The sequence below is a fragment of the Pochonia chlamydosporia genome, chromosome 2 (assembly GCF_001653235.2).
Source record: "Pochonia chlamydosporia 170 chromosome 2, whole genome shotgun sequence".
NCBI classification, from domain to species: Eukaryota; Fungi; Ascomycota; class Sordariomycetes; order Hypocreales; family Clavicipitaceae; genus Pochonia; species Pochonia chlamydosporia.
Window position 1 is genome coordinate 5,629,509 of NC_035791.1, and position 13,437 is coordinate 5,642,945.

Sequence of the window (13,437 nt, forward strand, 5' to 3'; positions counted from 1 at the left end):
GAATACTTCATACGGGACTGCTACTGTTTCGGTTATATCTGATGTTTGTCGAAAAAAAGGAGTGTTGCAGTAATGTTGTTGGTGGTTTAGAGTGTCGCATTGAGTGTAGCTGTCTATGGACGAAAAACTAGATAGGTGCAAGCAAACAGAAGGAGAGGACAAAAACAAAACTAAAAACAGATTCTTCTCCCCAAAAACGAACCCATTAGTCTGAATAGACAAAGAATGCGCAACGCAGAAGCAAACCCTTATGAAATGTTCCCATACTCGATCGTCGACTTGAGGGAGTAATCCCGTTGCGGCTTAGGATGAGTGGGCTGTCGGAGAGAACTGGTAAGCTTGACTTCTCAATACTACATCTACGGAGAGTCGGTCTCATACCGACTTTACCTGCCACTTCTATGGCAGCTCTCGCACCGCATTAGGACGTAATATCCGTAGACAACATGCTGAGGCGCGGGAGACCTGCAGAAGCCGCTTTGCCCAGATGGTGTATTCGTCGAACCACACTTGAATGGATGCCGTTTGCACAAGTGACCGCAGGTACCATAAAAGCAGTACCATCCACATGGACAATTGTCAGGATTTCGAACGTCGAACACAAGAGAATTCTGTGTAGCTCGCACTACTTGGTTTGGGCGGATGGCAGTAGGCTGAGGTGGGGGTGGGTTTTGCATCTTGGAGAGCGGTAAAATTAGATAGAGCGTTCTATTTTATCACTGACAAGAGCTCAGGTCGAGTTTGTCTTTGTGAAAGTAAAACTCTGGGTAATGATATTCGTGACGATGTTGCAACGCAGATTCAGCCCTCAGCACACGGCGAGAGGTGTCAACTACTATATATACCTCGGGAAGCAGTGTGCTTTATAAGGCGAATTTATCCTGCCATGTTGATCAACATGTATGTTGGATATAACGACCAACTCTGTCCGCAATTTGTTTCGAACTTATGAAGTAGTCGAGTGTTGGTCTATGGACTTCGCCAACCAATACGTCAAATGGTGCCAGGCGTCGTGTCCATGTCTGGTTTTACGCGCTGGTCAAAGCAGGTGTTGGCCCGTTCGTTAGGCCGGGCACACACCAGGGGCAGGCAACAGTCTGCGGTAAGTTGTATTTGCCCATACGAAGGTATTCGCCAGTGCATCTCAGTATCTTAGAATACAACTCGATATGTGATACCTTTTCATGGTTTGAATACTTTTTACCCCCCACGATAGTTCAATCTGTATCATTCTGTGGCAGTGCAATCCAACGAGGGACGCAAGGCCAAGCTTGAAGCCTGATCTCGGGCACACGAGGCAGTCAACAAGGCTCAATGGCTTGCAAAGACCTTCGTGTTGGCCCAACATCAAGTTAGCTCTTGTTGGCGACACGGCTGCAGAAGAGGCTACTCTCTACTCTCTAGTATCTATCTACCAAATGAAATTTGAAACCAGGAGCACCGGGCCGCCGAACGGGCCATAAAAGATGGCGGTGCAACATGACACTGGCCAACAATGACATGGATACGGCCAGGTATGAAAATGCCTTGTTTGATACTGTACCTCAACGCGAAGCCTCCGGATTGGAATTGAGCAGTCAATAAGAATAAGCGCCCGTTGAGCGCTTGACAACAAGACCTGACGGTTTGACACTAGCGCCGCATTTGTGAGGGCAGACCCACATGCAGTCTGGGCTGGTCCTCTCGCATCTGGTTGCATGTGTGCCTTTCGTCGGGTCACAACAGACTCGACCAGGCAGACCAGTTGACTTCACTTGCCAGACTACATTTGACCATTGGATATTTTTCATCTAAATAAGTTCAATCTTCATCACCTCTTTCCCGCCTGCATATGCGAGCAGCGTAGTCACTCAACCCTTCATCATAGCTGCCGTTTTCACCCCCTCGTTTCCGCTTGACCTTCTGACCCCTGACCTCTGAGGATTGAGTTTGCCGCGCTCCGAACAAAGAAAGCAGAAGACATGATTGACGAGAACTGGAGGTATTTCGCCCCGGAAGGCGATATAACGCCCGGAGGACCAAGCTCATGGTATATCCTTGACTGGGACCAACGACGTACTATCGCAGTTACCATGGATGAGGAACAAGAGAGCGAAGATGCTGCCATCCAGCACCTTAGGAAGCACATTGATTCTCTGGGTACCGATGTATACGCCATTCATGTATCGCAAGATGGTGATTTGATCTCCGTCTCTACGAACCCCGAGGAAGACCAAGCAACCTGTGTTTACTACCCTCCGCTGAAGGATTTTCAGCTACCCTCTCATGTCAAGACTGTACTTCGTTCAGAACTGGTCGAATTAGACCGACTTGGTCCAAATGTCGACCATGTTTCGTATGCGCCATGTGCTGAGGCAACTGAAACCAGCCAAGCAGTGTTCAAATACTACTTCCTATTACAATTTATCCACAAGGTGTGGCACGAGATGAACTTGTGGATGCGCCTTCCTCCAAACAAGAGCATTGTTCCTTTGGAACGAATTGTGTTGGACGAGCTATACGGCCATGTCGTCGGCTTCACAAGCCAGTATGTCCCCGGTGGCACACTCAAGGAGGACCAGTCGCGCACCTTTAGGATTGAGTGGCTCCGGCAGCTGACATGTGTTGTTGACGACTTGAATCTCAAATACGGCATCGTCCATCAGGACATCTCCGCACGGAATCTACTCATCAACCCCGAGACAGACGCCATCATGCTGTTCGACTTCAATTATAGTGGCCAGATAGGCGGCATTGGATATAGTAAGCACCGAGACGATGTGAAGGGAGTTATATTCACTCTATACGAGATAATCACCCGCGATACGCGGTTCCGGAGCGTCCCTCATCCACGACAGAATCCAGCCGACGTACAGGAAATGGAGGAGTGGGTGCAACATCCAGATGTCAAACTGGATAACCCCGTTTCAGAATTTCGCTCAGTACTAAATGAGTGGGTGGATAAAAGACGAAAGGGAAAGCAGATCACTCTATACACTGAAGCACCCGAGTACATTGACTGGCCAGACTTTCCAATGCCCCCTCCGACGGATGTCGTATTCTCAGACGGGATGGGGAACTCTACAGTTGTGCCATCAGTCGTCTTGAGCAATCAGCGCCGTGATCTGCGAGAGGAGGGCATCGCCTATTTAGATTGGGAACGTCCTGCGCAGATCAAGCTAGACAAAGAAAAGATCCTGCTTGCCACTGGGCAATACCTGACTACAACGTAGCTCAGTATGACGCTGGTATGAAGCAGAGATGCTATCTATCTAGACTAATACATCTGGATTGTCTCCTTTCCCCTCTGCCTCAGAAGAATACGGCCAACTTTCACCGCTTGTACATTTAGATGGCCTTTGACTGTTAGCATCATTCAATACACCATTCTGTCCAATTTCAATGTTCTAAGTAGCTATAGACTAAAATCTACCAACTGTTGGTGCAATGCCCATGAAGAGATACAACAACATCTTCCTGAATACTGTGGTCATTTCAAGTCCTAATTTGCCATTCGAGAACTTATATTCCATATTCTTCAATCTGCCCATATTTTGGAGTGGATCACTTCCGTCATCCAAGATTCATGTTTTTACGGGCATGAAGCTTTTTGCGCACATTGATCAGTTGGAGCATATATTATTTAGCCATGGTCCATTGTCAGGAACTGGCCGATCAGCCAATTTTGGTGACTTGCTCGCGATCTACAGTGATTAGTCATTACGCAACATTGTGCTTACGGTCTCCAGTTCAACAGGAGTGAGACGCTGACATCAGCTAATGCCACGTAATGGTTTGGATATTTCGCTGCTCAGTTTAGTGTTTTATTGTCGGTTACGAAAGAATTGAACAACAACATCATAACCAAGACGGCATTCATTGCTGAACGTCCAATTTTCCAATGCGTCAACGCCGCAAGACACACACAAAGTCGAAGACTGGGTGCCGGCCATGCAGGGAAAGGCATGTGAAGGTATGACGTCTTGTTTCATGTTCTTTCTCAAGCATGGATGGTCGATAGTTTCGACACTGGCCGCTGCCCCATTAACGTAATGCCACAAACTCAAGGCTCTCTCCAGACTACTAACTCTGTGTCTTTATGCAGTGTGACGAACAAGGTCCTCCATGTGTCAATTGCACTGTCCGGAACCTGCCTTGTTCGTACTTGACCCCCAGATCTGGATATGGCGTTTCAAAGAGGCTTGCCTACCCGCATGATACCGACAGTTTGCTGGTGCGATCGTCATCTAACGAATCAACGCCACAACCAACAAGGGCTTTACCGAGTGTTCACGATGTAATTGAACTGGAATTACTTCATCGCTGGACGATGATAACATCTCATAGTGTCTCATGTAACCCTATAGAGCACCATTGGATGCAGTTTTCCCTACCGCAGCAGGCGTTTCGACATCACTTCATCCTTTACAACATGCTCAGCACTGCAGCACTTGACATCATCGCTTCCTCTAAAGACGGTGCCGAAACTGCGCCGTACCATCAAGCCGCCCTCAAATACTTCAACAAGTCTAGTGCTCTGATGCGACAGGAACTCTCAAACGCGAGGGGTGAGGAAACTACACATCTGTTGTTTTTGAATGCAACATTTACGGTCTACAACCACATCGCCATTTCACAACACCTCATGACCGACGGCGCAACTCAAGCACCGCCGTTATCAGCAATACAACGTGCCTGCTTGTTGTTTGAGATGTGTCTCGGTGCATCGTATGTGATGAATCTGAACCCGACAGCACTGGAAAAGAGTCTGGCGTATCTTCCGTCCCTTCACGAGCAGTGGAGTAGCTTGCCGTTGGATCATCTACGTGAAGAAGACAGATATGGATTGAGCCTGTTGGACTCCATCAAGGACGCCATTTTCTTTGGGGACGCCAACGAGAGCGAAGACACGATCATCACAAGAGATACGTATGATGGATCCATGAAACGAATGCGGCTATGTTACTCTCATGATTTGCATCATGTCGCTCAAGGTTTCTGCATGTCGTTTCCGAAATACAGCGGCAGTGATCTTGCAAAAGCCGCCAAGGCGCATGACCCCATGGCATTGCTGCTCATCATGTACTGGGGTGTGCTTTTGCATCGCCTGGCGGCTGATGTGTGGTGGATAGGACCATTGGGACAGCAGTTGGTGCAAGAAGGGGCAGAAATTGTGAGCCGTTCAAAGTTAGTACATGTGCCTGCGACTTTAGAGGCCGTGATGTGGACACGATTGCAAACCGGTAATTTAGACTAGAATATTGAATGAGTTTGTTCTTCACCGTTTGGAAACTTGTGGTGACGATCAGCATTGTGGTCTGACATGCAGACACGCGGGCATGGTATCTATTTATAGACGAGAAAAAGGCCATTAACAGTGAAACAATATTTAACTACAAAACTATGATGTCTATATTTTGAGAGAAATTACTTTATTTAACGGCCCAAAACAGCAGTTGATCCCGCCAGGATAAGAGATGAATGTGTCCCAGAATGGATCGCGATGATCGACAGGCTATATCTCAGGGTATGGAGGCGTAAGACAAGATTCTTATGTGCATACACGCGTATAGAGTCTCCACTTACGGGTAAGCTAGAGCCGAATTGTCGCTCAGGTATCTTTATGTCATCCAAAAGGGAGCAGCAAGACCTATTCGGGATGGGATCTCCAAGCCGTTGCTCAAATGACGGGATGCGTGAATGGTCGGCGGATTGCTCATTGCCAACTGTGTATAAAACAAGAGTCTCCTCGCTCAAAAGATCCAGATTGTCTCCAACGAAATGCAAAGACAGAAACAGCAATTCTGAAAATCCTCTCAAACCTCATTTTACTCAAACCTTACTCTATCAACCCGCGATCATGCAGCTCGGCAGGGCACTCACATTCCTAACTCTCACCCCCATCGCGTTCTCATTTAAAATCCGCGCATTCAGCGGTGACAAATGCACGGGTAGTGCTAAAGAAATTAATATTTGGGATAATTCCTGCCGAACGACTAGTCTCCCCACGACAAGATCTTTCAGAGTCTTGGCTTACGGGGCTCATCGCCAGAGAGCAACGTTTTATGGGGCACCTGCTTGCTACCCTAACAAGAATGAGAAGGATTGGTGGGCTGATGGTGGCAGTAATGTTTTTAAGAAGGGGGACTGCGTGAGTTTGTATTTTAATGCGAAGGCTTATGGCTCTCGGTCTGCTTGATGGGTTCAATGAGTTTGCCTCTGGGAACGTGGATGAACTGGAGGTAGGATAGAGAGACTGCGGTGCTACCAAATCCCTATATGGTAGTTATAGCTAAGATTTTACCGTAATACATCGATAACTCATGATATACTTTGGCCTTGCTTGAAGTGTGGTAATGCGTGCATCCACATGTTTGACCTTACAGAAACAAAGACTGCGAAGCTCCCGTCCCGGCCAAGATCAGCTGAGCCAAATCAATTGGAACCATTACCACTCTAGTTCCTGTTAGTATTAAGTTACCTGATGAGAGTGCATCTGACTAGGAGGCTCAACGTAAACCACAAGTCATTTCATGGACAACAAGGCTCGAGGAACGAGCCTAGATACCACGTTAAAGCATATTACTAGCTTTATTTGTGTGTATCAGCAATGCTTTCCCTTTCGTTGGAGCAAACGGCCTAGCAGTTGGTTTCATGTGACAAGCTAGGTACTCCAAATTGACAACAAAAACACAGAGAGCCTACACGATTTTAACCACTTCACTGCAACAAAGTTGACGGTCAAAATGTCACACCAATAACTTTATATTCACGACTAAAGGAGTGTCTGAAACTGCCATTGGCCGCCCACGAATCCTTAGTACAACCACAGTTCTCCATACACTCATCAAATAACATTCCCCTCTTCGGTCTCTCTGTACGTATCTTGAAAGAGCTTCCCTGCGGCTTGTATTAACATCACAGGCATATACCAAAGTGTGCGCATTTAAATAATGGCTTACCTACAGAACTGCCATTAGGCAGAACGGGAGTTCATCACCCGCGCAGAGGTGCTTAAGGTGAGGCACTTGTCCTTCTTGAACTTGTCACTGCCGCCATCGGCCCAATAGCTCTGGAATGGAGTACCAGAAGTGCACCACGAGTCAGATGCCTTGTGAAATTCGGCTCTCTGGCGGTGCGCGCCGTAGGCCAACACTCGGAAGGACTTAAATGTTGGGATGTCAGTGCTGCGGCAGGTATTATCCCAAATATTGATCTCCTTGGCGCTTCCCGTGCAATCTTTGCCCGTGAAGGTTCGGATCTTAAAGGAGAAGGCTCCGGAGCCAAGGGCAAGAAGAGTGAGGGCTGAGTCGAGACGCATTGTGTCTGTGGTAGAAATGAAGATGTACTTTAGTTGTTTTGAGTCTGGGTAATGGGAGATCTTGTGCTTGCTAGCTTGTTACTGCGTTGAATTAGTCGTGGAAGTTGCCTCCTTTATATTTACGCAGTTTATAGTAGCTAATACTCTAAGGCGGCGTTGATTCAACATCACCACCTGCCAGCGGCCCATATCGCCTGTTTCGGTGTTTCCTTGATTAGTTGCTTATCGATCCGCCCATAAGTCAGCAAGTTAATGTCCAATTCGGCCGAGAAAAAACAAGCCCCCACGTCAATCTCCACAGATGACTTGAGCTGTTGTAAGAGTGGCTCATGTAAGATCTAGCACAGCCAGATCTACATGCCAAGTCGTGCACCAGGCGAAGTTTGCCATTCCCCGACAGTACAACTGCCACTGCGGGCCTGGGTACGGGGGTGAAATCTTACCGCAGGTACGCGTGTATGCAGGTCAGATGTTTAAGCCCCAACGCTATTTGTAGTATGTCGTGAGATTTGCCACTAGATTCAAGACCAGATAACTATCGTAAATATGAGCTGCATTGTGAGCAGTATATGGGTTGAGATGGATTGTTGACTCTGATTGGCTGCGTGAACTGATGATCCAAGGGTAACTCACATTTCGGGCGGATCTTATGATGACTTCAATGATGTCCCGCAGACAGACATGATCTCTCTTGGCATCTGACCGAAAATGTTGCGCTTCATGATACCGAATCTGTCAAACCATGTCTTCAACTTAACATGATGACTACGATTACCACAGAGTCTAAACCGGTGGAACACATATGATACGAAAAGATATCAGTCAGGCCTAAAAATAGAGACCTAATATCACAAGATGGGAAGATGGCCCAAAGAATTGGCAAATCCGCCTTTAGCAAAAGTATAAAAGGCTGCCATTGCAATGGTTGGCAATCTGAAATAACCAATCTTCTCAGATTCTTCACCAAGTCTCTTCTCTTGCTCATTGACTCTTACTTTACTCACCAACACCGTCAAGAAATTATCCAACATGCACATCGCAAAGACTCTGGCCATTTTCTGCCTTGGATCCGGGGCCCTGTCCTTCAAGATCCGCGCTTTTACAGGCAACGGCTGTACGGGTAGTGCCAAAGAAATTAATGTGTGGGATAACACTTGTCGTAACACGGATGTCCCTGCTACTCGATCCTTCCGAGTGCTAAGCTATGGAGGTCGTCGCCAGAGAGCCGGATTCTACAAGAATACCCGCTGTGGCGCGATTCCCGAGAATGGGGAGAAGGATTGGTGGGCTGACGGCGGCAGCGATACTTTTAAGAAGAACAAGTGTATTACGTTGGGCTATGAAGCCAATTCGTATGGCTCTCGCTCTGCGTGATCGGGGTACTTGAGTCGCAAAGCTTTGGTAAATGCAGTTGCCATAACCTATCGAAACAGTCACTAACACTAATCATAAGGGGTAAGGCGGTAGAGCACTAGGTGGAAGATGCTTGGGAAGTTGTTGTGTGTGGAAGAGGGGAAGAGGAAAGTACAAATTGATTACTATATGAACAAGATATATTGTTGTCGGCCACTGTTGCATCGTTGTTGCTTTGTAACTAGATAACATTGTGCTTGGTAGTGTCTAGTGGCAAGTTCAAATGTTAGTTTTAGCTCTATGATGTGCTAAGACTACACGTCCTGTTATTGGGCAAAGAACGAAAGAAATGACAGACATTTATATTTGCGTTGTTTGAGAAACACATGGTGCATGCATCATCACCCTTCCAAGAAATGCCGACGCCAACCTTCACAAAGCCTTCTATAGGCTCATTATTGACGGTAGCGTAATACTCAATATGTATCTCAAGTCTGCTATGACATGAAATAGCGATCCCTGAATGCAACTTAAGGTCGCGCCTCCTATCCGAGAATGCTGGTTGTCACACTTGCTGGATTTGTATTGCCCCTGCCGTGGAATGAAGTGCAGGATTCATCATTCGGTGACCTTCAATTAAACAATTAAAGAGAATTACTTGAAGAAGTCTTCCTGAAATTGCAAGATGAGAGTCGCGTATTAAATCTGAAGGGATGTATGTGCCAGAAACGGTTGCTTCCTACCCTAGACCAATTGACAGCTGAGCCGGCCATCGTCACCAACTTTACGAGAACGCTTTTGCCTCCTTCGAATGAGAATCGGGTGTAGCCGCGTTGCTGGAGGTTCCTCCCGTTACCTTGGGGGTAACAAGTTGCGATGACCCCAGACTTCTGCATTGGCGCCACAGTGGGTTGGTCGGGAGAGAAACTTCACGTCGAACCACAAGTACAGACATTCGATCAAGCTGCATGTTGAAATGAAGTGCGCTAGGCTCGGCCCGCTGAGTGGCTGATGATTTGTGCCAAGTTTCGATGTTATTGTTCAACGTCAGACGAAATGACATGTCAATCTCAATCAGAAGCAAGGTGGCCTGGTGACCGAGTCGGCACAACCCGAATCCTTGCCCTGTTTCTGAACGAACGCCTTTGGAGGTTCAATAGTCTAGACCAGGACAATTGGTCTGGTCGCATAACTGTCAATTGTGATAGCAGCACAGCGATGGGTTGTGCAGCATCAATCACATTGTCACACCTCATGCAGTGATCAATTTTTTTGTTCGCGGAAGGATGGAGATGGTGTCGTGCCAGCGGGAGAGATAAGCAAGCGCAAGTTTTCGTCCCGATGCCTGAACTCTGCAGAAGAGGCAAGAAAAGAACATGGGAGCAATTGGCGGGATTCGTCGAACAGGATCAGCTTTGCCTTGGGTAGCACCAACTCAATATTCGGCGGTCAGCAGCAAGGCGAAGCAACGTCCCCCCCTCTCTTTGGCTCGACAAGGACTGTTGCATAGCCAAAGCCAGACCCCGACCGTGAACGAAGAGATGATTGTTGCAATGCGAAAGCTGTACTCCGTACTGCCCAGCCCAGCTCAGGTCCAATTTAGTAGCAAAAACGGTCCGGTCGGAAGCCCTAATAACATCTGAGGGTGTCGTGACGAGTCCTCCGTCATTTCTTCTAAGCCGTCAAATTTGTCAAGGCGGTCTTGAAATCTATGCCGATGTCTTGTTTTTCCCGGCTTGCTCCAAAAAGAAGACAAATGTGGAAGGAACGATCCTGGCGCCTCCCTTGGTCAAGGCACAACAGCGCCTCAGGCTTCAATATTCCAGATGAGCCCTTCCCAGACGGCGTGGAAATTCTGCACGACTGCCACGACGCCAACGTCGACATTTGCTTTGTGCATGGTTTAAGTGGCAATCGAATTGGAACCTGGACAGCCAAAGGACACACCGCACCATGGCCGGAGACGCTGCTGCCATTGAAACTCCAAAAGGCTCGTATACTTACGTACGGGTATGATGCATACATTGCGCAGAAATCAGTCGCATCGACAAACGGCCTAAGCGACCATGCTAAGAATCTCTTGACCGACCTAACGGCCAACAGGGCTGAGTCCAATGCAACTTCTCGGCCGCTCATCTTTGTTGCCCATAGTCTCGGCGGACTCGTCTGCAAGGAGGCTGTTCTGCTCTCCCGTAACAACCCTGAACCCCATCTACAGAGCATTTTCGATTGCATCAAGGGAATAATATTCATGGGCACGCCACACCAGGGGTCTTGGATGGCTCGCTGGGGAAAGATACCCGCTTCAGCGCTTGGGGTTGTAAAGTCTACAAACATATCCTTATTAAAGACTCTACAAACCGACGACAACTACCTCCAATCAGTTCAAGATCGGTTTCTGTCCATGATACGAGAACAGCAGAGAGCTGGCCGTGAATTTGACATCACATGCTTCTTTGAAGAGCTCCCCTTGACTGGCTTCAGGCAAGTCGTCTCTAAAAAATCAGCAACTCTTGGGGGCTATAACCCCATTAGCGTTCACGGCAATCACAGCAACATGGTTAAGTTTGGCTCTCAAGACGACAACGGCTTCAAAAGGGTGTATGGCGAATTGCAGAGATGGGAGTTGGAGATAGTACAATCGGCCATCCGTGAACCATCAGCGTCAGTGAAAGGCGCCGAGGTCGAATCACCAGCCGGCTCATCTTTCAACAACTATGGCTCTGGCGACATGCTCAACGCCCCTGGAGGAAGCGTGACCAAGAACAATTTCGATGGGGCTTCTTTCCGTGAATCTGTGACTTTCGGCTGCGGTTCGACCTGAAGCGCCGTCGTGTATACGCAAGTTATTGGCGAGAGGTGGAAAACTAAGCCCCTGTTTATCGGTGGACGACTCTTGGTGGGATGAGGTTATGCTATGTGGCATGAGCAGCTGCTATTGCGTTTGGGTCTGGAGGCAGGAAGGGCAGAGAGGCTATATCACAACATACAACAGCTAATACATGGCATGAATTTGACTTGAAGCCTGATTGACTAACTTCTGACGCACGTACGCGTCCTTGAAATCCTCACCCACATACTCTCAAGAAGTGTCGCGGCTAAAAGGACACGGTGCCGGAGAAAGTAGCTCCGGAGAAGTTGTTCTTGGTCACCTTTCCGCGAGGAGCGTTGAGCATGTCGCCAGCGCTCCAGTTGTTGTAGTTGTCACCAGAGCGCTCTGTTGACAGGGATGGTTCCATGTTTGACAACGTCTCAATCGCGTTACGCAATACCGCGACTTCGTTCCTCATCATGCCCCTGATTGCGTTGTTCTCAGCGAAAACGCACACATCAATCATCATGCCCTTCACCAAATCCTCTACTACCTGGCCGTTCCCCAGTTGTTTCACGGCGGCTTTGTAAAATGGCAATCGAGAGGTCTGTGGTGCTCGAGCAACCATCTGGAATATACCCTGAGACTGTTTGACTTTGGTGCTGCAAACCTGCAGCAAATTTTGGGGTTCTTCGAGATCTCCGTCGAGGCCGTGCCGGGCTATGTGAGCCTTCGCGGCTTCCAGAACCTGCACAACGTAACGAAGCCTTTCACCTGCTCCGTGGAAAGCCCTCCGGAGGCTGTTGTCATCCTTGACAGTAGTATAGCAATGCATTGCTGCTTTTAAAGTTTCGACTGTGGTAGAAAGCAAGTCCTCGATGGCGGATGTCATTTTGCACGAAAGGTGAGATTCACCAGCTGATATGCTTTGATTTGGCCAGGATGGGACTTGAGCTCGTTGGATTTTCTTATTTTGTTCTCAAGGTTCTCTGACTAACAAAGGCGAGGGCGACTGGTAGGGAGGCGTGATGTGTGCCATTTAGGAGCCGAAAACTGCCTCACGGAGGCTGGGGCAATGTCACCATCAGCAGGCCTGGTCCAATATAGCAAATCTTGGCCACCGCGCCTCCTTGCCGAGGGTGTACGCATTGTAAATCCAGAGGAAGGGTCTGGTGTGTTACCGAAATCGGGACCTGGCGCCAACGGATGGTTGATTACTCACTTAATTCGACGCTACTTGCAGGCCGATATCCAAATATAACCGAGCCGCGTCTCAAGGGAGGGCTCGGCACTGAGACCAACCGGTTCATCCTGGAGGTTGGTGCAAGTTGCATGCATGCTCACCACTTTCATCACTATGGGAAAGCCAATGGGACAGGCATCTGGCTCAAAGGTGTCGCTTTGAATGGCAAGCTGAAGCTTGGCTGGCAATTTTTATATTTCCGGTTGGCTGTTGTTTGTCAGCGACCCGTCTCGTGGTCAAGTCTGGTGGTTCGCACAACGTCCGGGGAGGCTGAAAGAATGTCAAGTTACTGGTACACCAGATGCAAGCACCTAGTCTGCACATTCAACCACTGGAGAATTACCTGGTCTCCAAGATAGCCAAGGTCTGCAGATGACAGGGTGTAATTGTTTGTGCCCAATGTTTGACTGGGGTCTCCTTGGTCGACTCTTCATTTTATCTCTGGTCTGACTGTCGCTTCTGGTTGGAAATCCCAGCTCTCCAATATCACAGTGAAGCTAGACGTGGCATTGTCATTACATGGCTGCCGACCGTCTCGTAATATTGTTGAATTCTTTGACTTAGACTTCCGGGGGTCGTGCTAGGCGGCCTTTGCGAAAGCTACCGTACACGAACATGGCCACATCCGAGCTTGGAGTCTGGTCAGGCGACAATTACACTAACCAGAGCACCGGTGACATGCTCAACGCTGCTGGCGGCATCGTGACCAAGAACATGTATCATGCTCCC

At 48.3% G+C, this 13,437-nt stretch overlaps 8 protein-coding genes across 8 annotated transcripts; 6 read left to right on the forward strand and 2 right to left on the reverse strand.

Moving 5' to 3' along the window:
* Positions 1-1,961: 1,961 nt before the first annotated feature.
* Positions 1,962-3,212, forward strand: VFPPC_03738 (protein kinase-like protein; the record flags this gene model as incomplete). Its single annotated transcript, XM_018283202.1, has 1 exon — positions 1,962-3,212. The coding sequence occupies one exon, from the start codon at positions 1,962-1,964 to the stop codon at positions 3,210-3,212; it is 1,251 nt and encodes a 416-aa protein (XP_018147975.1).
* Positions 3,213-4,411: 1,199 nt separating this feature from the next.
* Positions 4,412-5,236, forward strand: VFPPC_03739 (hypothetical protein; the record flags this gene model as incomplete). The annotated part of the gene is made up of 1 exon (XM_018283203.1): positions 4,412-5,236. One exon carries the CDS (start codon positions 4,412-4,414, stop codon positions 5,234-5,236), a length of 825 nt encoding a protein of 274 aa, XP_018147976.1.
* A 603-nt stretch (positions 5,237-5,839) lies between these two features.
* On the forward strand, positions 5,840-6,178 carry VFPPC_15698 (hypothetical protein; the record flags this gene model as incomplete). The annotated part of the gene is made up of 1 exon (XM_018293451.2): positions 5,840-6,178. The coding sequence occupies one exon, from the start codon at positions 5,840-5,842 to the stop codon at positions 6,176-6,178; it is 339 nt and encodes a 112-aa protein (XP_018147977.2).
* A 777-nt stretch (positions 6,179-6,955) lies between these two features.
* Positions 6,956-7,300, reverse strand: VFPPC_03740 (hypothetical protein; the record flags this gene model as incomplete). Its single annotated transcript, XM_018283204.1, has 1 exon — positions 6,956-7,300. One exon carries the CDS (start codon positions 7,298-7,300, stop codon positions 6,956-6,958), a length of 345 nt encoding a protein of 114 aa, XP_018147979.1.
* A 1,029-nt stretch (positions 7,301-8,329) lies between these two features.
* On the forward strand, positions 8,330-8,767 carry VFPPC_03741 (hypothetical protein; the record flags this gene model as incomplete). The annotated part of the gene is made up of 2 exons (XM_022428349.1): positions 8,330-8,652; positions 8,761-8,767. 2 exons carry the CDS (start codon positions 8,330-8,332, stop codon positions 8,765-8,767), a joined length of 330 nt encoding a protein of 109 aa, XP_022284641.1.
* Positions 8,768-10,409: 1,642 nt separating this feature from the next.
* On the forward strand, positions 10,410-11,477 carry VFPPC_03742 (SesB; the record flags this gene model as incomplete). Its single annotated transcript, XM_018283206.1, has 1 exon — positions 10,410-11,477. One exon carries the CDS (start codon positions 10,410-10,412, stop codon positions 11,475-11,477), a length of 1,068 nt encoding a protein of 355 aa, XP_018147981.1.
* Positions 11,478-11,751: 274 nt separating this feature from the next.
* Positions 11,752-12,357, reverse strand: VFPPC_03743 (hypothetical protein; the record flags this gene model as incomplete). The annotated part of the gene is made up of 1 exon (XM_018283207.1): positions 11,752-12,357. One exon carries the CDS (start codon positions 12,355-12,357, stop codon positions 11,752-11,754), a length of 606 nt encoding a protein of 201 aa, XP_018147982.1.
* Positions 12,358-12,671: 314 nt separating this feature from the next.
* On the forward strand, positions 12,672-13,067 carry VFPPC_17476 (hypothetical protein; the record flags this gene model as incomplete). Its single annotated transcript, XM_022429179.1, has 1 exon — positions 12,672-13,067. The coding sequence occupies one exon, from the start codon at positions 12,672-12,674 to the stop codon at positions 13,065-13,067; it is 396 nt and encodes a 131-aa protein (XP_022285794.1).
* Between the last annotated feature and the right edge of the window lie 370 nt (positions 13,068-13,437).